This window comes from Pyrgilauda ruficollis, unplaced genomic scaffold (genome assembly GCF_017590135.1).
Source record: "Pyrgilauda ruficollis isolate IOZ18807 unplaced genomic scaffold, ASM1759013v1 scaffold11, whole genome shotgun sequence".
NCBI classification, from domain to species: domain Eukaryota; kingdom Metazoa; phylum Chordata; class Aves; order Passeriformes; family Passeridae; genus Pyrgilauda; species Pyrgilauda ruficollis.
In genome coordinates, this window is record NW_024509210.1 from 879,829 (window position 1) to 901,206 (window position 21,378).

The window sequence follows — 21,378 nt, forward strand, 5'->3', positions numbered from 1 at the left end:
GCCTGAGAGGATTTCAGGGGGATTAGGGGCATCTTTTTTTTTTTTTTTTTTGGTCGTTTTTTTTCTCTCTTCACTGAACTTTCAGCCCATTTCCTCTCTCCTGATGTCTCACAGCTCATTTCTAGATTTGCCTCTCTTCCAGCAAGAGGGTTCTCGATATAGAAAGTCTCAAGATTTCTTCCTTTTTTTTCTTTTTTTTTTTTTTTTTTGGTCGTTTTTTTTCTCTCTTCACTGAACTTTCAGCCCATTTCCTCTCTCCTGATGTCTCACAGCTCATTTCTAGATTTGCCTCTCTTCCAGCAAGAGGGTTCTCGATATAGAAAGTCTCAAGATTTCTGTGTGGCAAAACCCTCCAGAGGTTTTCTGGCTGGATACTGTGAGGCTGCTCTGGAATTGCTGTTATCTGTCAGGATTGCTTTGACCCTTTAGTTTGGGTCCTGACTCCTCACTTTTCTTGCCTCAAACCCCAACTCTTCCTCTTTGCCTCCGTGACCTGCCTCCATCCAACCTTTCCACTGGTGATTTTGACATCCTACCCCCATTTATTGCACTCTAAAAAGTATCCTGAGGCTTCTTCCAGAAGCTCATGAACGTGGGAGAAATTCCCAGTAAAGACCCACAGAGCTGCCCAGGCTTTGAGACACCCTAAAAAGTGCAGATTAGCTGTCAATAATTAAATTTCCTGTATTCATTTCTTTAAATTTATGTTTGTCACCGAGGTCTCTGCAGGCTTTTGCTGTTTGGAGCAAGGTGTCAGTGATTCTCCCAGGAATTTCACCACAGATTGTCCCAAATCCAACAGGAGGAATGGGAATTGTTGAGTTGTGTGCCTTGGCTGGAACAGACATTTTCAGAGGTTTAGCTGTGTTTATATTCAATAAAAAAAAAGGGATAAGTTCATTTAAAACCACTAAAGCTGTGGGCAACCTTCATCTCAATTTAATCTTGGGTTTTTTCAGGCTGAAAAAGTGGTTTAGGGTTATGTGGCAGAACTTCTCTAATGAAGCAATTTCACTCTGGCTGCTGAAGGGGCTGGCAGAGATTTAAATTCATCAAATTTTTTTATATTTAATTTTCCCCCCCCTCAGCCCCTGGGTGTGTAAAATCCAGTTCTTGATTCCTGAAGTCTAAAGTTGTAAATTACACATCCTTAAGGCACCTGCTAAATTCCATTATGTCCGCAGTCAGACTGTAATGAAATGAAAGGCTGGCAGTTGTAGAATTGAGAAGAAACTGGAAGGTTTTAGAGTTTTATACAGAACATGATCTTATAAAGATGAAAATTACTATTACAGGAGGTTACTCAGCATTTGTCCTAGGTGCTGGTTTATTTTCTCATCCCACAGTATAATTTTGGATATAAAATATTTGGGAACTTCACCCCCCCAAAAATTGTGTTAAAATAGGACTTTTGCACCATTCTGGGGCTGAGATGGTGACAGGGAATATCAGAATCCTGGAATGGTTTGGGTTGGAAGGGGCATTAAGGATCATCCAGTTCCACCCTCTGCTATGGGCATGGATACCTTCCACTGTCCCAGGCTGCTCCAAGCCCCAAAGTCCAGCCCGGCCTTGGGCACTGCCAGGGATCCAGGGGCAGCCACAGCTGCTCTGGGCACCCTGTGCCAGGGCCTGCCCACCCTGCCAGGGAAGGATTCCTTTGTAATAAATGAGATTCGGGTCCTGGATTCCATCCTGGGGAGAAGAAATTAAAGGAAGTTGAATCAGGGAGAGAGAAAGGGATGTGAAATTCCTGAGCAGGAAGTTCCTGGACACTCTGATAGACTGAAGGGTCTCAGCTCTTCCATGGTACTGCAGCTCCTCTACACCCTTGGCTGCAGCATTGGGCAGGGGCATTTTCTGTGTGCTGAAAGGACAGGAATTAGGCAAGGTGATACTTGCTGGGAATATTTGGGAGTTCAGTGGAGCGAAGGGAATGCATAGACAGTGAAGAGGCTGAGAGATTTTGCACCCATGATGTCCAAGCCTTTGTGCAGAAGCTGCAGAGTAAATCTTGCATCAAACAACCAGGACATGGTCCCAGTTCCCCAGTGCTTGTTGAAGCCTTCCCAGGATTTTATCATCCTGACCTTTTAACCTTGGACACTTTGAAATGTCCTCCAGGGAACTTTGCAAAATTTGAAAGCCAATATTCTTCTTTTCTGAAGCTGGGTATTCCCAACATCTCCCGTTTCCATAGGTTAATGCAGTGCTTGTAAGAATGGATCTGGCTGGGATTTTCTCTCATGTCTTGCATCTGGAATTGGCATCTGAAATTCTCCCAGTGCTCTCTTCAACCTTTTTAGGATAAACCTGCCTGAAGGAAAACAGGTGGCGTAAAAAGGTGTTTGGTTCTTGTTCTTCATGGGACCTGGAACTGGGGCTGTGGTTTTTAGTCTGGGACATTTACAAATGAGTTGGATTTGCCAGAGGGAGTGGGGCAGTATGGGCAGGAAATAAAGGAAATTCAGCTGAATATTCACTCAGAAAGAGCTCTAAAGGTCCCTGCTCCAACTTCGTGCTCCAAGCAGGGATGTCCCAACTCCTGGAGCAAAGTCATCATTCCCTTGTCCAGCCTAATCTTAAAACTCTCCAAGGAAGGAGCATCACCTATTGCACTGCTCCAAGTTTTCCTAAAGTTTTTCTGTCATTTCCAAGCTAAATCTCCCAAATGACAACTTGGAGCTACTTTAAAAGAATTCCTGGGGGAATAAATCCCAAGAGAAGTAATTTAAGCTAAGGAATCTGGCATTTAATAGGGGTTATTGCCACTGTTGGCTTCAAAAAGCTCTTCAGCCTGGTTTTTATTGGCAGGAAAATGGAACTATATCTAATCTCCATGGATTTGGGGGTGTCCAAAGAGCAGAGGATTAATCTATAGGCATTGCATTATATTTTTTTAATCTTCTATCATATGTCCTTTCTGGACCGGCCCTTAGAGACTTGGAGAAATAGTAAGTAAGAAAATTTGGAAATAATTTGGCAGTCTGGGAGAGATCCCTCCACCTGGGAAACTGGGGAGAGCTGAAACTCTTTGGAATCCTGAAAAAGTCAGAGTCTTTTGCACTGTTGGTTTGCTGTCATGATGCTGAAAAAAAAAAGAGGAAAAATTCAGATTTTAAACTCGCCCCCAGCGTGTCCTTGAGCAACATCAGATATTTTATGGATAAAGCTCCCTAAGCAGGACATCTCCAAGGAATGCTGGCTCATTTAGGAAATGTTTATCATTTGGAATCTCTTAATGAAAGGCCTGTAATAAAGTATTGGAGTTAACCTTGTAGCCTTATTTCTCCTTTTATGGCTACAGAAGATACTTTTCCCATGTGGAGATTCCAGATTAAGGATAGGGAGGGAGTTGAAGGGAAGGATTTTAATTGTCAGGAGCTTTGAAGCCATAATGGGACAATGACCCTGTGACCCTGTGTTCCTGCTGGAGCTCAGGAGAAGCATTGGATCACTTCTCAATTTGGGGGATTCACATTTTCCATCCAGGCCCAAGCTGTTATCAGTCTCCAGGGCTTGGAGAGGGGTGAGGCATCCATGGGAAAAGGGACTTGGATTTCTTTGAATCCCAGAACAGTTTGGGTTGGAAGGGGCATTAAGGATCAGCTCATCCCACCCCTGCCGTGGGCAGGGACACTTTCCACCATCCCAGGCTGCTCCAAGCCCCAAAGTCCAACCTGGCCTTGGGCACTTCCAGGGATCCAGGGGCAGCCACAGCTGTGCCAGGGCCTGCCCACCCTCCCAGGGAAGGAGTTGACAAGGTTTGGGTCAGTTTATCAATGGTCTTGGAGGTCTTATTCCCTCTTTGTGTTTGTCTCTTAACTTATTAAATAATATTAAAGTGCAGCTGCTGAGTCATTCCCGAACGAAATGTGTCAAGGACCATTCATTTCATGTGGCTCTGGCTGCTGAATTCTGTTGCTGCTGCTATTCTTTTTTGAGGAAAATAATGCAAATCAATGGTTTCCTCTTTATCTGTGCCAGTTTCCTGGGGTTTTGGCATTTCCTGGGTTATTGGCTTTGCCTGGCTTTGAATGATCTGATCAAGGCTGGCAGAGAAGTTCCTTATGTGGAGTAGGTCTGCAAGGCACCAGTTTCTAGAAACTCTTCTGATTTGTTCAAGGTTTAATTGATTTGTCCTTGAATGGGATAATTAACATTTAATATGTCTTAAAGATGCTCTTGTTGCCCACTGGCTGATTAAAACAGCAATGGATGGGGTGTGGTAGGGTTTTATTTCACTTTAATGAAAAAGTGATAATTTTGTACCCCTGGGTTCTTTCACTTGGGGAATATAATTAATTACAGACTAGTGAGACTCTGGCTCATTACAATAATTCTGAATAAATTGCACAAGTAATTGGGTTGAATCATTAATGGGTTTGGCAGGCAAGGAGGTTCTACCATCCCAGTGTCAGTATTGTGTCACTCAGATTTGGGTTTATCTGTCATTTCAGACTATACTTAAGCCATGGTTTACCTACAAATACCAGTTTTAATTCCCATAAAATATTCCTCTGGCTGTGTTTGCTCTTCCCTGCCTTTCTGAGCTGCTGGAAACACTGTAGTAAGTGATACCAACATCATTGAGGCTTTCCTGGGAGCAGTGGGAATGGTGGGCCCACTGGAAATGGTTTTACCATCAGCAGATGAGTGATTTCTGAGCATTGTTCCCACCTCAGCAGTGGGAAACACCAGTGGGACACAGTGGCTACCTGCAGGGATTAAAACTGTGCATGTGGCACTTGGGGTCAGGGTTTAGGGGAGGACTGGGCACTGTTGGGTGCATGGTTGGACTCAATGATCCTAGAGGGCTCTTCCAACAATTCTGTGCTTCCTTGCTTGTCCTTATGCCAGCAGATCCAGCCATGGTGGGATGGGTGCAGTTACAGGGGTTAAAAACAGATTCCACGCAGGATTTGGAAGCACAGGATAAGGGATGAGTTACTCATCTCTTTCAGCCTTGAAAGTCAGCCACAATAAGGATTTCAGCTGCATATGGGAATGCCTGCAGTGTAAATCCTCACTGTGTTGGGGCAGCTCTTGGATTTAATTGGAATTCCCTTCCCAGGCAGGTGGATTCCCCAAGGGGTGGCACAAATGGAGTTTCTGTGCCCAGAGAAAAGGCAGAGCAGGGGCTGTGACAGATGGCAGCCCACAGGTACTGGAGAAGGATCCAGGAGAGCTCAGAGCCCCTTGCAGGGCCTAAAGGGGCTCCAGGAGAGCTGGAGAGGGACTGGGGACAAGGGATGGAGGGACAGGACACAGGGAATGGCTTCCACTGCCAGAGGGCGGGGATGGATGGGATATTGGGAATTAGGAATTGTTCCCTGGCAGGGTGGGCAGGCCCTGGCACAGGGTGCCCAGAGCAGCTGTGGCTGCCCCTGGATCCCTGGCAGTGCCCAAGGCCAGGCTGGACTTTGGGGCTTGGAGCAGCCTGGGACAGTGGAAGGTGTCCCTACCCATGGCAGGTATGGAATGAGCTGATCATTAATGGCCCTCCCAACACAAACCATTCCACGATTCTGTGACTTCTCAGTGTTCCCACCCCAGCACTGCCAATAATCCATCCCTCTGTTTGCCTGAAGGACTCAGAAAAGCTCAGTGAATAAACAGAAGGTGGAACTTTTGTTTTACTGAAATGGGATTAGTGAAATGGATCCTCCTGGCTGTGGGCAGATGTTTCAGGAAAGGCTGTTTGACACTTGGAAGTGTGGACACTTGGGTGGAAATTGAGCTGAGAGTGCCACTTTGCACAGGTGTTCAGGCAAACATCCCAAATCCATCTGCCACCTTCCCTTGGCACTCCAGCTTCTGGAAGTTCCAGTCCAACTTTGGCTCCTGGCTCATCACCAGCAAAGGGAGAGCCACAGGGAATTATGTTCCCCTGGGGTTTGAAAACCTGTGAGTTGTGGATCTGGAAAGCGCTATTTGTCAGGAAATAAATAGTTATCATTTTCTTTATATATTATATACCTAGGGAATATCAAACCTAAATATCAGTCCCTAAACTGTTTGGGCTGGAAGGGCCCTTAAAGCCCATCTTATTCCAACCCCTGCCATGGACAGGAGCATCTTCCACTATCCCAGACTGCTCCAAACCAACCTGGCCTTGGACACTTAAACAGTGGGATCCTTCCTTGAAACACACATTTGGAATGTGAATACTCCCAGAAGACAGAAACTTTTATCTAAAACTTCACATTGTCCTGAATGCACCAAAATTCTCCTTTTTTAGAAAACTAATTGAGGAGGAATTTGATTCCCATGGAGACACTGACATCCCAAGGACACCCAGTGCTACTTTCTGCCAAGCCTGAAAGACCCATGGGAATATTAATATCAGAACATTTATTAAAAAAATATAATTCTTAATTTCCAGGTGACTTTCCCAGACTATTCCAGTGCTGTTTTTCAAAATCCAGGGCTATAATTCAGCCTCATGTCTGGGCTTTTTCCCCCATATATATTTTATTTAAGCTTTGATCTTTATTTCTTCTTTTGACAGACATTTTATTTTATAAAAACCATTTTATTCCCTAATGAAATTTCCCTAAGTTCTTTCCCATTTTAACACTGGAAGTGGTTTAGTGCAGACCCTCCCATGGAGGAGGAACACTTTTGCTCCTGATTTTTAGTGCTGCGAGTCCTTCCTGTGCTGAATGGCCTCGGATTCAAACACCGTGTTGGAATTCATCCCAATTTGTTCTTAAATACCTGCTCACCTCATAAAAATGATAAAAAGAAGACCAGATTTCTTGAAGGGTCATCATGGCTTGGAATGATCAGTGAAATAATTGCTGAGGTTTTTATTGTGCCTTCCCAGTGCTGAGTGCTGAATCTTCCACCTTCATATTTGGGTGTTGAGCAGCACCTGCCATGTAAAACCCCTATAAAATCACCTTAAAGGTTTCCTCAGAGCAGTGAAATCCTTCGTGGCAGGGTGGGGCATGTCCACCAGAAGGAGAGAAGCTCCTCCACAGCACGGAAGAGCTGGAGGTGTCGAGGTCAGCGACTGTCACTGCCATAAATAGATTTTTGGGATATTCAGAGCAGTAGCACCATCCATCAGCACACCACCAGCAGTGGGAGATGAGCCTGGGAATGGGGATCCATCCTTTTCCTGCTGGGAATCTGCTGGGTCACAACCCTAAATTGCTCTCCTAATGCTGCTGTTGTACTCCCAGTGCCCCACCAGGGCCAGGAATTAATTTCTTTCCATGCCAGCTGGATTTAGTTTGGTTTTGGCACATAAAACCTTGATTATTTATTTCTTTTTACTAAATCAAGAATAGGCAGGTGGTTGTTGCATCTCCCCCTGCTGCAGCTATAGGCCAAGATGCAGGTGAAGTTATAGAAATTATTTTTTTTTAAATTTTATTTCATTTTATTTTATTTATAGAAATAAAAGGTAATCAAAGCTTTTAAAAGATATTTTTAAGTCTCCAGGTAGGCAAATCCCTATTTTTAAAGGATAGAAGATCACCAAATTTGAGTGCCACTCCTCAGAATACCCAGTAATGCTGATTCTTATCTCCCACCTGAAAGTCATGATGTAATGAGAAAATACCCAATAAAACAGAAGTGAAGATAGAGATGCTGGGCTTTGAGCTCGTATTGCTAAATTTAAGCTAATAACTGATTTTTCCCATTTTTTCCCCTATCTGACATGTCTTGTCTTAAATGCTTTAAATCAATCTTATGAAGAATATTGTAACAAGGTCAAGTGTACAGTGCTGGAAGGTGAGAAAATGCATTAAAAAACTCGAATAGCAGCAAATTAGGAACCTCTGGATAGTCCTGTGGCATAATTTAAAACCCACCAGGGAAGACCTCATTTTTTATTTCTGAAAACCCTCGTTAACAGCATTCTCAGCTGATCTCCTGAGGTCCCACAGGACAGGAGGTTTCTGCCAGGGACTCTCCCAGGCAGGTTCTGCAGGGCAGCCACCAAGGACCAGGCACTGACCCACCTGCTCTGGGTGGTCCTTTGAGGTTCTCCAGTTTCTTGAGCTAAGAAATGAGGTTTTATCCTCATTTTTTAGGGAAGGAAATGGTGAACATCAGGAAACAACTGGATTTGGCTGTGTCCGTAGGGTCACAGACTGGTTTGGGAAGGAAGGGACCTTAAAGCCCATCCAGTGCCACCCCTGCCATGGGCAGGGACACCTTCCACTGTCCCAGGCTGCTCCAAGCCCTGTCCAGCCTGGCCTTGGGCACTGCCAGGGATCCAGGGGCAGCCACAGCTGCTCTGGGCACCCTGTGCCAGGGCCTGCCCACCCTGCCAGGGGAGGAGTTGACAAAATGGGGACCAGTCAAAGACTGGACTTGATGATTTTGGAGTTCTTCTCCAAATGTAATGAATTCTGTGATCCATGTCTGCATCAATCAGCTGGATCTGCCTGATTTCCATGGGGGAGAACCAACCCACACAGACCAAGTTTTGACTTTCCAAAGGACACAGGGTGCCCAGAGAAGCTGTGGCTGCCCCTGCATGCCTTTCATCTTCCTGGGAACCCAACATCCATTTGCCATTGGCTTTGATATAAAAATACATCACTGGGATTAATAAACACAGCACGCTCTACTAAACTTTTATAGATTTTAATGTGAAACTAATAAAAGGTGCCGCTGGAAAAAGCTGCACTTGAAAAGCCATTTCATAAAAAATCTTGTAAAAATTCCGTCAGGCATTAAAATCTCACTTTCTAAAAGGGAATTAAATACAACAGGAGGGATTTGACTCCAAAGTACTCCTGTTTGAGGACATGTAGCAAAAACCCCATGTGTTTTAAGCTTCATGGGTATTGGGAAAACAAAACATTTCTTAGAAAACAACAATTCAGCTTGTTGAGCTTCAAAAATACTATTTTACTGATTCTTTCCTCAATATAAGCCAAATGTACAGCTCTTCAAATAGAAAATGTACCAGCTCCCTCTAATACTTTGTTTTATGCCTTGTGAGCATCTTGTTAGCACTTACTGACTGCTCCTAAAATACATTTTTACTCTCAGTGGCTCCAGCTGAAAGATTTAAGCCCTGCCAAGGGTTGTACAACAAGATTTACAAAGAAAGAGGAGCCGTTTGTGATAATTGACTGGAATATTTATGAAGCTGAGGCCTCAGGTCTTTCAAGGCTCTGTTGGTCAAGGAAATTCTGCGCTGTCTTTACTGCACTGAGGGTTCTAAAAGTAAAAAATTCCCAGGAGATGCTGCTGGGATTCCACCAGCCTGGAGAAAAGGAGGCTCAGGAGGGAGCTTGTGGCTCTGCACAACTCCCTGCCAGGAGGGGACAGCCGGGGGGGTCGGGCTGTGCTGCCAGGGAACAGGGACAGGACAAGGGGAAAGGGCCTCAAATGGCACCGGAAGAGGTTTAGGCTGGATATTGGGAAAAATTCCTTTACAGAAAGGGCTGTTAAACATTGGACTGACTGCCCAGGGCAGGCATGGAGTCGCTGTCCAGGGCGTTGGGAGCAGTGGGAGCTATGGGAGAAGGTGTTGGAGCAGGACTCCAAGCAGTTTGGAGATGTAGGAAGGCAAAAAAAAAGCAAAAAAATTGGGCATCACCTCAATTTTTTTTACATTTAGAGCAAATTATGACAGCCTATGGTAAAACTATTAGAGGCTGAAGTATAAACTTATCTCTTCTTAAATTGTTCTGTTCACAGCTTGTCAGAAGCAAAATTGTTATAACTTCCCAATGTGGTGAAGTTGGCTGTAAATTCAAGGAGAAAAACAGATCTATACATTTCATCCCTTAAATAACATCCTCTTGTTTCCAATGGTGTGGTGGCACACCTGGGAGCATTTAGGAACGTGGGTATTGTTGCCACCTAATTCCACTGCTGGGCTAAGGAGCTGAAAAGGGCGCACGAGGTCTCCTGCGGGGATTTTTGGCTCTTGGCCACAGCCAAGGATGTCCTGAGGGCTCCCAAATCCTCCCCTCTTGTATTTCCGCGGCCGAGAGCCCCCGCAGCAGCTGTGACCTTTGTGCAGGTGGCCAGCTCTGGGCTGGGGGAGCTGTCACATACCAGGGGGTGGCACGGAGCTGGGAGCTGGAGGGGATCAGGCGTGTCCAGGGGAAATGCGGGAGCAGCCGGGGCCATGGAGCGCTCAGGGAGCGAGGGCGACTCCACGGATGAGGAACGCGCATTTTCGGGAAGCAGCTCTGAGGAGGAGGAGGAAGGGGATGAAGGCCAGGGAGTGTCCGAGTCAGTGCTCTCCTCTTCTCCCTGGGGCCACAGGGGGTGGTGGGGCACTGCCAGGAATTGATTAATTAATTAATTAATTAATTGTCGATAAGTTCTGTTTTACACATTGCACTTCTAATATCTGCTTAGTGCTGTGCTGTTGAAATAATTACTTGTGTCTAATGCACTTATAGTAATTAAACTACCTGTTGCATTTAATGCAGTAATTACTTTTCACTTGTTATTGCACTGGTAGTAGTTACTTTTGCCTTTAAAGCTGTGCATTTACTGGGAGTAACCTCTGCATTTAATATTTTGCGCTGGGGTAATTAGTTGTTTCATGTATTTACTAGTAATTAGTTTTTCATTTAATGCTGTGCACTAGGAGTAATTACCTTTGTTTTTAATGCTCTGCACTTGTTGTAGTTGCTGTTTCAGTTAATACCATGATTATTTGCTGCATTTAGTGCCCTGCACCGGTAGTAACTTCTGTATTAATGTCTTGCACTTGTAGTGGTTACTTTTCCCTTCAATGCTGTGCATTTACCAGTAGTAACTTCTGGCTTTAATGCTTCCCACTTGTAGTAATTATAACATTTAGTGCTGTGCCCTTATAGTAATTCCTCTTGCATTTAATGCAGTTCATGTGTAGTGATTACTTGTTGCAATTGATGCCATGCACTTGTAGTAATTCCTTCTGCATTTGCAGCTGTGCACTTCCTAGTGGTTAATTTTCCACTCAATCCTGTGCACTGGATTACTCTTGGACTTGGAGTAATTACTGATTGCACTTAATAGCATGCACCTGTAACAGCAACCTCTGCACTGAATTCTGTGCACTTGTAGTGATTATTTGTGGTGTTTAATGCCACCTACTTGGAGTAGTTACTCTCTCATTTAATGCTGGGCACTTGCTGGTGGTTGCTCTTGCCTGTAATCCCCTCTTAGTAATTTCTTTCCCAATTAATGCCTTGCACTTGGAGCTTTTCATGCCATACACTTCCAAGGTCTCATTGGCCTTTAATGCCATGGATTTCTGTACCTCCCTGTGCTGCAGCTGCTGGCCAAAGTCACCTTCTAGAAAAGGATGGATTAATAGAAGATAACAGAAATTACAACAGTCCCTTGTGCATCTGAATAATTAATTTCAAATTTTATTGAAAATATTGGAAGTGAGGCCACCAATTTTATTGTATTTTCCTGGTCTGTAATCATCTAAGTGTAAAACAGTAAGCAAATAATGTCTGTGATCCATAAATTTACAGGGATAAATGTCTTTTTGTGGCATCTGGGATAATGGGACAAATGTGTTGAGTTTTAATGGGAATTAGTGGACACCAACAAGTTTGAATTCTCGTTTTAATGGATCAATATATTGTCAAAAACTGGCTACAGCAGCTTAATGAGGAATTCAATATTATCCTTCCTTATGCTCTCTGTATTTACTCATGTTTTAGGAGTTAATAGAGATAATTATCCACTGCTATTCCACTACTTCTTTCTCATTGCTTTGAATTAGCACAGTGTGATTTATCAGTGGGGTTAATTAGCACGAATACACACTTAATTCCAGTCCAAATGGACTCAGAGTCAGCACTCCAGCACAGGCTGGAGTATTAATGTTCTTCCCTTGTATTTCTGCTTGCTCTGCTCTAAAAGTATGAACATGAAGGGGGCTCCAAAGCAATTAATGTTAATAAATGATGACCTGAGAGTGCACGTGCATCACCCTTTTTAAACCATATTCCTGCTTTAATACCTCCAGTCTTTAAATGGGAATTTCTATTCCTAACAGCACTTGTAAATCTGATTTTCTGCCTCAGTGGAAGCCTAGAGTGGTGTTCCAGCCTAAATGAATGAGGGGTGTGCAGAAGAGGGGAGGTCTCTCTTGCCTGTAATCCACTTAACCTTTGGAACATGGAAAGGTTGGAGGGAACTGGGATAAACTGAACTCAGAAAATGCAACGCTGACTCTAAAACACTGGAACACCAAATCGATCTGATTAAAATGAATTAAATTGATTATTTTTATTAGTCTTGGAATTCTAGTATTTTATTAGCCTATGTGGATGATGAAAACAGCAAGGAAGAGCTGTGAAAGCCAGGAATTTGTCCTCAAAGTGCTTGAAGAGCCCTGTGTGTTGGAAATCAGAAGATTGTCATGGAAATAACTGGAGAAATGTGTTTTTTTTCTTGCAGGGAGGATGTCAGGACAGCCAACGTCATCGCAGCTGAAGCGGTCACTTGTCTGGTCATAGACAGAGAGTAAGTTCCTCCTTCTGCCTGGGGCTGGGGGGGAACTCCAGTTTAAACCTTTTCCAGAGCTTGATGAGAGCCTTGGATCATCTTCTCCAGAGGGGCCTCTTAATTTGGGGTGATAAAGTCACAGACTTGATGAGTGGAGGGAAGGTTCCCCTAAATCAATGAGACAAAATGGTGACAATCAGAAAACTCAACAGTGACAATTACAAAACTCAATAGTGACAATTAGAATCACAGAAAGTCTGAATGGAAATAAAGGAGGACTGGAATTACTGTGGAAATTCCACAGTATTTGCTCCTGGCAAATGTTGGAGCAAGGTGTTATCCCATCCATGTGGGGATGGAGAGTCCTTGGGAGAAGGCCACAGCCCTGCTGGGAGCTCTGTCACTCAGAGGAGATGCTGGAGATCCGAAGAGTAAAATAATAATTTATACAGGAAGCTTGAGAGAATGAAGGGGGAATTAATCCAGAAAAAAACATGTCGGGATGCTCCAGTGCTGCAAATCCAGCTGCTCTCTGCAGTTACTGGGAATGGGATTAAAAAATGACATAAAAATGGAACATGATTCCTGGGCTGGTTTTCCCATTGTGCAGGACTGGCACAGACGAGAACAAGGCATGGACACTCCCAAGATTATGGGAATTTTTCCATTGGAATGTGCTATGGATCTGTGAAACCCATAGAGAGGGTGAATAGGTGTTATGTGTTATCTTTTCACTGCCTCCCCCCATGCAGGAGCTCCAAGAAACCTGCAGGGGGGAGCCAGAAACTGTGGAATAACGAGAAAAAATTGCTGATGTTGGAGAGGAAAATAAATCCATTGGATTTTTGAAGTATGTGGGACCCACCTGTGGGCCTGGAGCTTTTAGAGCAGTGTGGATTGTTGGGGTTCCTGGGCAGGGCCAGGAGCTGGATCCATGATCCGTGTGGATCCCTAGAAGCGATTCTGGAGCCCTTCTTGTGTTCTGGTGAGAGATGGGATTCTGTGCTCTTCTAGGGCTGATCTCCATCCCCTCAATCCTGCTGGGACACCAGTGGTTTGCATTGAGCAATGTCACAGGCCTCCATTTCTGGAAATCCAGTGTTCTGTACAGTCTGAGCTGGGGAAAACCTTCAGAAATCCTGATAAGTTCTGATTTCTGTTAATGCATTCTTAATTGCAAAACCCATGGTCTGTCCATTGAACACAGGTGGGGAATACCTGAGGGCTTCTTTCTCAGCCTGGTAGGTAAAACCTCCATCCTTCCTTCTATTGCTGTGGGGCAAAGAGAGAAAGAAGAATTAGGCTATTTAGCAAGATAATATTTTGATAATCTTTATGCTTTTAATAATTAGATAATTTAGCAATCATTAATTCAGATAAGTAAAAAGCAACAAATAATTTCTGCTTTTTATTTTTACATTTTTGCAGCAGGTATTTTTGGTTTGCACTGTGAGAGTTAAAAACCCCAAATAATTCAAGACACTCATTCCTGATAATTTCCCAGACTGTTTCTTTCCTTGTCTCCTGTGCTTTGTCCTCAGCATACAATGCCCTTGAAATAGTAAGGAAGTACAAGTTAAATTTAAACTGATGAAGCTGTGGTTAATCTACCTCAGAGATTCTATTAACACTGTGCAATTAGCAGAGTAACACTATTTAAAAAATTCTTATTTATAGTGCAAGAAAAGTGACCCTATTGATAGCCCTATTTATAGCTCAGAGCAGGCTGTCCTGTGTCCTGGCCAGTGCTGAATTCCATGTCCCAGCTCTTCCTTAGGCTGTTATTTTATAGGAATGACAACAGCAGGAGCAACATTTCATGTGGAGATAAACTACCAGGACTTGTGGCAATTTAGGAAATTGGTGAGGAAATAAGAACCAATTTTTTATATCCAGACAGAGCAAATTTTACACCTTTTGGGTTGTGGTGGTGGATGAGAATGTTGAGTGACACAGGAGGTGGCAATGGGAGCAGGGAGTGGGTGTTCCCTGCAGCTGGAATTTGTTCCGTGCAGCAGGAGGGGTGACACAAGTCACTGAAGCTGCCAAATATTTCCCTTTTCCCAGACAAGCTCTTTGCCTAATCAGATGGAACCACTGAAGCAGCAATTTCCATGCTCTGTGGGTGTCCCCATCTGAAGCAGCTCAGCAAAACTGCTGTTGCAATTTCAAAAAAGTGATGGGAAAAGACCTTTTCCTTAACACATGGGATTCCTGGAGAATTCCAGCCTCACTGACCAGCATAACCCTCTGGAATTATCTGCAGCAGGGTAACTCTTCCAAATTCCTTGTGAAAGGCTTCCCAAGGCATCCAAAAGTTGTTCCAGCAGCCACACCCCCCCATCTCATTAACAAAGAGAATCACACCTTGGTGCCACAGGAAGTTATTCCTAAGGGAGGCATGAGCCTGGCTCTGGATTTGCCAATATTCCCAGCAATTTTAGGCTGGTTTAGCTGCTGCAGGGTTTGTAGTTGGGGGTGAATAATAGGGGAAACTTTCATCACAGGGATGAGCTAGGAGCTCTGGGCAAGTTGGGCTGGAGAAGGGAATTGCTTAAGTTGGGTTGAAGAAGGGAATTGCTTAAGCATGACAAGAGGGAATGCTTTGCCTAAAAAGATCTCTGGAATTTATAAAATATGTATAAAATGGCTACAGGGCTGAAGCAGTGGGAGTGGGAAATACCACGAGAGAAGTCAAACTGGAGCTCATGATGGGTCTTTAATTACCAGATGATGTTGGTGCTGCCTTGCTTTTTAATTTCCTTGTGAAACAAGAGGGCTCTTCCAGTCTCAAAAACACCCCAAAGACTCCCAAAAAGTAGTACAGCTATTTTTGCCAATCTAGGAAGATGTGCTTTGCAAAGTGCATTTCCAGCATCCTTTTCTGGCGTAGGAATGAGCAAAATCCTGATCTAACAATGAAAACAACCTGCAGGAAGCATTTGTTGCATCCCATGGACTTTGTTCCCACTTGTCCTTGTCCTGAAAATATTTGTTATGAAAAGCATTGGTATTTTTTCCATCTTGCATTTGAGTCCCTTCCTTTACTGGAATAATGAATTTCAGTGGGATTTGGTCCTTAATGGTCTCAATCCTTCCCTGTGAGGATGGGCAGGCCCTGGCACAGATTCCCAGAGAAGCTGTGGGTGCCTCTGGATCCCTGGCAGTGCCCAAGGCCAGGCTGGATGGGGCTTGGAGCAGCCTGGGATAATGGAAGGTGTCCCTGCCCATTGCACTGGATGGGCCTTAAGGTCCCTTCCAACTCAAACTTTTCTAGGAATTCTGTGGTTCCCATTGGGAGCACCATTCATTTTGGTCCCCCAAGGATGAAAACCAAAAAATTGTGTAGTCCTACCCGGTCAAGTGTATTTGAAAAAAAGGATTCTGAAAGAAAATAATCCAAGGAATTTCCCATTAGAATCAAAATTTCAACACAGGAGGCACCACAATCCAGTGGAGAAAACAAAGTGAGAGGGTGACAAGGCTGAGGAAATGAGGTGGCAGCCCTGTGAGGGACCACAGCAAGGCTCCATGCTCAAGCTCTCTGGTGAGTTGGGATTGATTTAACCAAAGTTTTTCCTGCCATGGAGCACAGACCCAACCATGGGCTTATGGAATTGGCTTGGAAACTTCAATAAAATCCACATAGCGTTCATGGGAATTGTGACAAAAAAGGCCAGCTGGATATCTGATCATCTGAGGGGATTTGGAGAAGCCTTTGAGTACTTGAGAAGCCACACAGCTCATTGCAGCCCCACCATTTCCTGCTGCTCAAACCTCCACTCTGGGAGCACACTTTAGTATTTTACAGCCCCTCTCAGATGGCTTTTAGGCATTTTTATTTCCCAGTGGTTTTTCTGGGTATTTTTTTTACGATTCATGGACTTTCTGTCTTTAGGACTTGCCTTGACCCTACAAGATCAAGGCTGTTGTTAATGAAGTTTTTCCTGTGGTAGCACTGCAGGAATTAATCCTCTGGAAAAAAAGTTACTCTGGGAGCTGCTCGATGGAGCTGCCTCCAAATTGTTCTGAGCTTGGCCTTGTCAGAGCTCATCCTGGTGAATTTCCAGACTCCTTGGAGGCGTTATTAGATTTGTTCCAGAAGTACAGTTGGGGAGAAGTTAACAAATATGTGCTGGATTTGATGGATTGGTCCTTTAGGAACTTGTCTGTAAAAGGTCTTCTGATAAAAATGGTGCAGACACGCCTTGAGCATCTGTTCTGTGGATCAATTTGAATAAAGATGCACAGACAGACTTCACTTGCAGCCCCTTTGTATGGAGAGAAAACAGAAGGGAAAGGCTCCAAACTCATTCCTGACGTTTGGATCATCACTGGCACCCTCTGGGACAAGTTGGTGCAACTCTATAATTCTTTTTTTTTTCACACCTACCTCTTGAAACTGAGAAAGTGTTTGAAAGTGTTCGTGGCTGCTCCTGAACTGTTGGAATATTTACACCGAGGTTGATTCAGGTTCATCTTTTATTTATATGGGATTTTTTTCCCCTCCATATAATTTATTTATGGTGCCAACAACGTTTTCCTGGAGCTTGGAGATTTAGCAACACTGTGGGTGTTGGGAGGACAAAATTGCCTCATGCAAATGGAGAGAGAGGAGCTGATGGATCAGAGCCAGAACAACTCAAAGCCCAGCTGCTGCTGACAGAGAGTTACAGAAGTACCTGGAATTTACTCTAAATGCTGTTTTCCCAGCTTCTTGTCTTCTTCAGCTGCACATATCAAGATGCACTTTTTTTAAGGCAACATTTTAAATATTTCAGCTATTTTCTTCTTTTCCACTTTGCATTTCCCATTTTTGTCTATGTTTCAAAGCCTGGGTTTGGTTTTTTAAGGAAGAGCTGTGAGGTGTCAACAAAGTTTATTGGCTCGGCCCTCCTGGCAAGGGAAATTGGAGAAAAATGAAATAAAAAAGTATTATCCTGGCATGACTGACCCCATATAAGCTGAGCCGAGCTCTTTCAGTGGAGATTTTAGGGTTTGCTGCTTTGCTGTTTCTCCCAGTCGGAGCAAAGTTTATCCATGGAGAAAATTGGTTATGAGGAGAGAATAGAAAAAATGAAGAGAAAAGGCCACGGGGAGAAAAAAACCCAAGTAGTTTCTGATTGAATTCTGGGGGAGGTTGGGATTGAGCCGAGACTTCAACAACATTGAGATGGGCAATAAAAAAGGGACTCAAGTGAACTTTGATAGCTTGCCCAGTGCTAAATCTGGCTTAAAATTTTAACAAAAATGAAGGGGTTTAGAGAAACTGTTGTTACTCCTTTCAGTGATTTTTTTCTTCTTTGCTGTTTCACTAGAAAATATTTATTTGCATTGCCAAAAAAAGGGGGTTTTTAACCCTGCCACATTTTCGTAAGCAAACCAAGCCTAAAGCACAATTAAGGCACTTATGGCCTTCCAGGATGGTTAATTAATTGCCTAAATACCTGTTTAAGGTGCAATTAGGCATTAACACCCCAATCCTGCTTTTGTCTCACTGTCACTTTCCAAGGTTTGGCTTCATCCCGTGGCACATTCCCAGCAGCAGAAGATAAAACTTGAGGTGCTGAAGGAGCTGAGTTGTTCCTGTTTTCACTGCTGAGCATGGAATTTGGGGATGAAAAGTTACTCCCATTATTAACACATCCTAATATTAAAAATATTAGTAATTACCAGACTGGTTAAAAACCACTAACCCAAGTTTATGTTAGAGCAAAGGGTTTGTGCCTTCTCTTCCTCATTGATGAATTAATTAATTTGCTTGCATAAATGATTTCCTTGATTGTATGGTTTAAAATATAATTAATTAAGTGGGAGACTAGGGAAATTGGTGTGGGCAGAGGGCATTTCCTGAGCTCTAACTCCCAGCAGAGAATTCCAGGATGGGTCAGTTTGGAAGGGCCCACAGTGGGCACCTGGTGCCACCTCCCTGCCCCAGCAGGGCCATCCCAGAGCACAGGGTTGTGTGCACACAGCTCTGGAATAGCCCCAGCGGGGAGAATTGCTCTGGAAAAACCCTTCCAGCTGCTCCAGATCCAAACTACCTCTCCCAGCTGTCACCTGCTGCCCCACAGTGATGGGGAAAATCCGGCTTTTTCCAACAGGATAGTTGTGCCTCCCTTGGTTCTGCTGTAAGTGCTATCTCCACACATCCATGGGGTGCATTCCATAGGTTCAGACGTCTCCTGAAGGACCCTCCTGGGGATGTCAGTGTGTCTGAGCCAGCCAGGGTCCCACTGTTCCTGTCCCAGGAACACGGAGTCTCCCCGGCTCACCCCATGCCTGGCAGGACATTTGCATTTCCCCAGCTGCCCTGGATTTTCCTCACCTGCTCAGTGCCGTTCGTTCTCTGTGATCCTACAAATCCTCCTTGAGAAAGGGCCATATTAAACATCCCCTTCTTATTCCTTATGTCAGAAATGTGGCCCTCAATGGGGATTTTAGGTTTTTTTCTTTCTTTTTTTCAATGTTTCTGTTCATTTTTTTGTCAACTTAGAGCAATTCCTTTTCTTCAGCTCTGTGTTTCATGCCTCAGGAGTGTCAGGAGTACAGAAGAATTGCAGGATTTTCATTTGTGAGGCTGTGACATTAAGGCAGAGATCAGTCAAGAGACTCTGCTTTGCAGCAGTTCATCTTTTCAAATTCTTCTTCCTTGAAAAAAAGAAAACCTGTGTGTGACAGACCCACTGGGAATACTGGAATTGGATAGTAGAAAGTAGCTTTTCACCTGGAATATTTTTGTTTCAAGGCATTGACTGATTATTAATTTCTAGTTTTTCATGGAATCCCAGAATGGTTTGGGATGCAAGGGATATTAAGGATCATCCAGTGCCACCACTGCCATGGGCAGGGACACCTTCCACTGTCCCAGGCTGCTCCAAGCCCCAGTGTCCAACCTGGCCTTGGGCACTGCCAGTGATCCAGGGGCAGCCACAGCTTCTTTGGGAATTCTATGCCAGGGCCTGCCCACCCTCCCAGAGAACACTTCCTTTCCAATATCCAACCTGAATTCTCTCTATTTCAATTTGAACCCCCTTTGATGTGTTTTCAGATGATTTTTCTCTAAAGATGAGAAAGGTGGGATCCAGAAGTGAAAATCTCACTTTGGAAGCAGAAGGATTTACAGGGCTCCTGGCTGGAGGACAGGGATGTGATGGTTGAGGTGCCCCCACCAGCCACATTTACTCTGAAACTTCTACTGGAGGGTGAAAACCTTCAGCAGCCATTTCAGTGGGCTGGATAAATAATTTTGGATCTTCTTGGTGTTGGTTTGTGCATCCCCAGCATTTCTGAGGCCTGGGCCTGGTGGGTCACCAGCATTGAGATCCAGCCCCCATTGCTGCCAAAAAGCCACACTGGATTGCTTGGCTCCCAGGTGGAATCTTTTTAGGTTCAGTGGTGGACCTGGTGGGACTGGATGATCTTCAGGGTATTTTCCAACCTTGGTGTTTCTGTGATTTTCCTCTCAAAGTGTCCCTTTGTCTTTACAGCTCCTTCAAGCACCTGATCGGGGGCCTGGACGACGTCTCCAACAAAGCCTATGAGGATGCAGAAGCAAAAGCAAAGTAAGTGCTCAGCATCAAGTCTCAAACTTGAGCTTGTTGAATTCCACTGGAATTCCCAAGAAAACCCCTCCTTGTTCTCCATGCAATAGTACCAAACAGCTTAAAAAGGAGGGATTCTTCCTGTGGATGGAGGAATTTTCCTCCTCGTGTCTCCCTGGTTCTCCCCATGAATATGGAGATGGGTTTCCTCTGGTCAGTGCCCAAAGCCAGGTGGTCCCAAGGTCCTGCTCAATCACAATATTTGAATCCAGTGGATCTTCCAGAAAGCCTCTTGAAATATTGAGGTGAGAAATATATTGTGAGGTGAGAAGCTCCAGATCTTGGAATTGTCGTTGAGGGAATTGTTGTTGAAGACATTTCATTTCTTTAGAGACCTCTGATCTTTCTCAAATACCTTCCAAAGTCAAACATGTTCTGAGACAAAGGATGGGCAGTGGAATTTGTCATTTGAGGATAAAAACTAGAGCTGCCTTGATGTGAAGCAATATATTCATCTGAAGTCCACAATAAATATTCATTCCTTTCAGAAGGGAGCTGTAGAGTATTAGATTAAAATATTTTTAAAACCCCCACTTTTTATTAATTCTTGTGCTGCAATTTGATTTTAATCTGTAATCTTTGAGCTCTGATTCTATCCCAATGATTAAAGCTTTTCAAGAGGATCCTGTTCTGCTTTGGGAGATGCTCAGTGTCAAAACCCAAACACAATTCAAAGGCTGAAGTTGTTGAAAAGAAAATTAATTCGCTCTATACAAAATTTCTTTACTTTTCCTCCCTCTCAATTATTTTGCTTTTATGGGGATTTTTTCTCATGGCACATTAAAGAAAGGGGGAAGTGTTTTCTCAAAGTCAAATGCTCTGAGTGACTGCCTAAATTGCAGATTCCAGTTGGGTTATACATAGAAACTTCTCATTAAATTACAGGGGTTGGAATGGTATCTGCTGAAGATATTGGGCACCTCTGTGGAGGGAAAGTGAGAATTCCCAATTAAGTATTGATTAAAAATAACTCTTGGTCTGCTTCAGAAACTAAGATCCATCTCAAAAATCTTCAGTTCATTAGCAAAACTTGTTAATCCTGCAAAATACCCACAGATTATTTCTCTTTTCTTATGTTTGAGTGATATTTGAAATATTATATTTAATTAATTTTAAGGTATTAAAAGGGCTGCATTTTAGACTGGAATAATATTTCCCTGCCTCAGATCAAATGTAAGCTTCCTTCTTATAAAGAAGTTCCATTAAAAAGTTAAATTTCCTAAATTCTTGTTGACCCAATTAAAAAGGTGGGAGACTATCAACTTCCTTTACCATCCCCCCAAAAAAGGGGTTTGGGGCATGGAATGCTTCAGACAGATGATCCCAAATATCC

At 43.8% G+C, this 21,378-nt stretch overlaps 1 protein-coding gene across 3 annotated transcripts in view; it reads left to right on the forward strand.

The window, feature by feature from the left end:
• The window catches only part of PRKG1 (protein kinase cGMP-dependent 1), a 353,067-nt gene that overhangs the window by 280,343 nt on the left and 51,346 nt on the right, over window positions 1-21,378 (forward strand). For all 3 annotated transcript variants that reach the window (XR_005955720.1, XM_041474557.1, XM_041474547.1), the window contains exons 8-9: window positions 12,394-12,459; window positions 19,932-20,006. Coding sequence is in view for 2 of the 3 variants with exons in the window: in XM_041474557.1 (XP_041330491.1) it covers window positions 12,394-12,459; window positions 19,932-20,006 (141 nt within the window). In the remaining variant the exon portion in view is untranslated. The remainder of the gene's footprint in view (window positions 1-12,393; window positions 12,460-19,931; window positions 20,007-21,378) is intronic.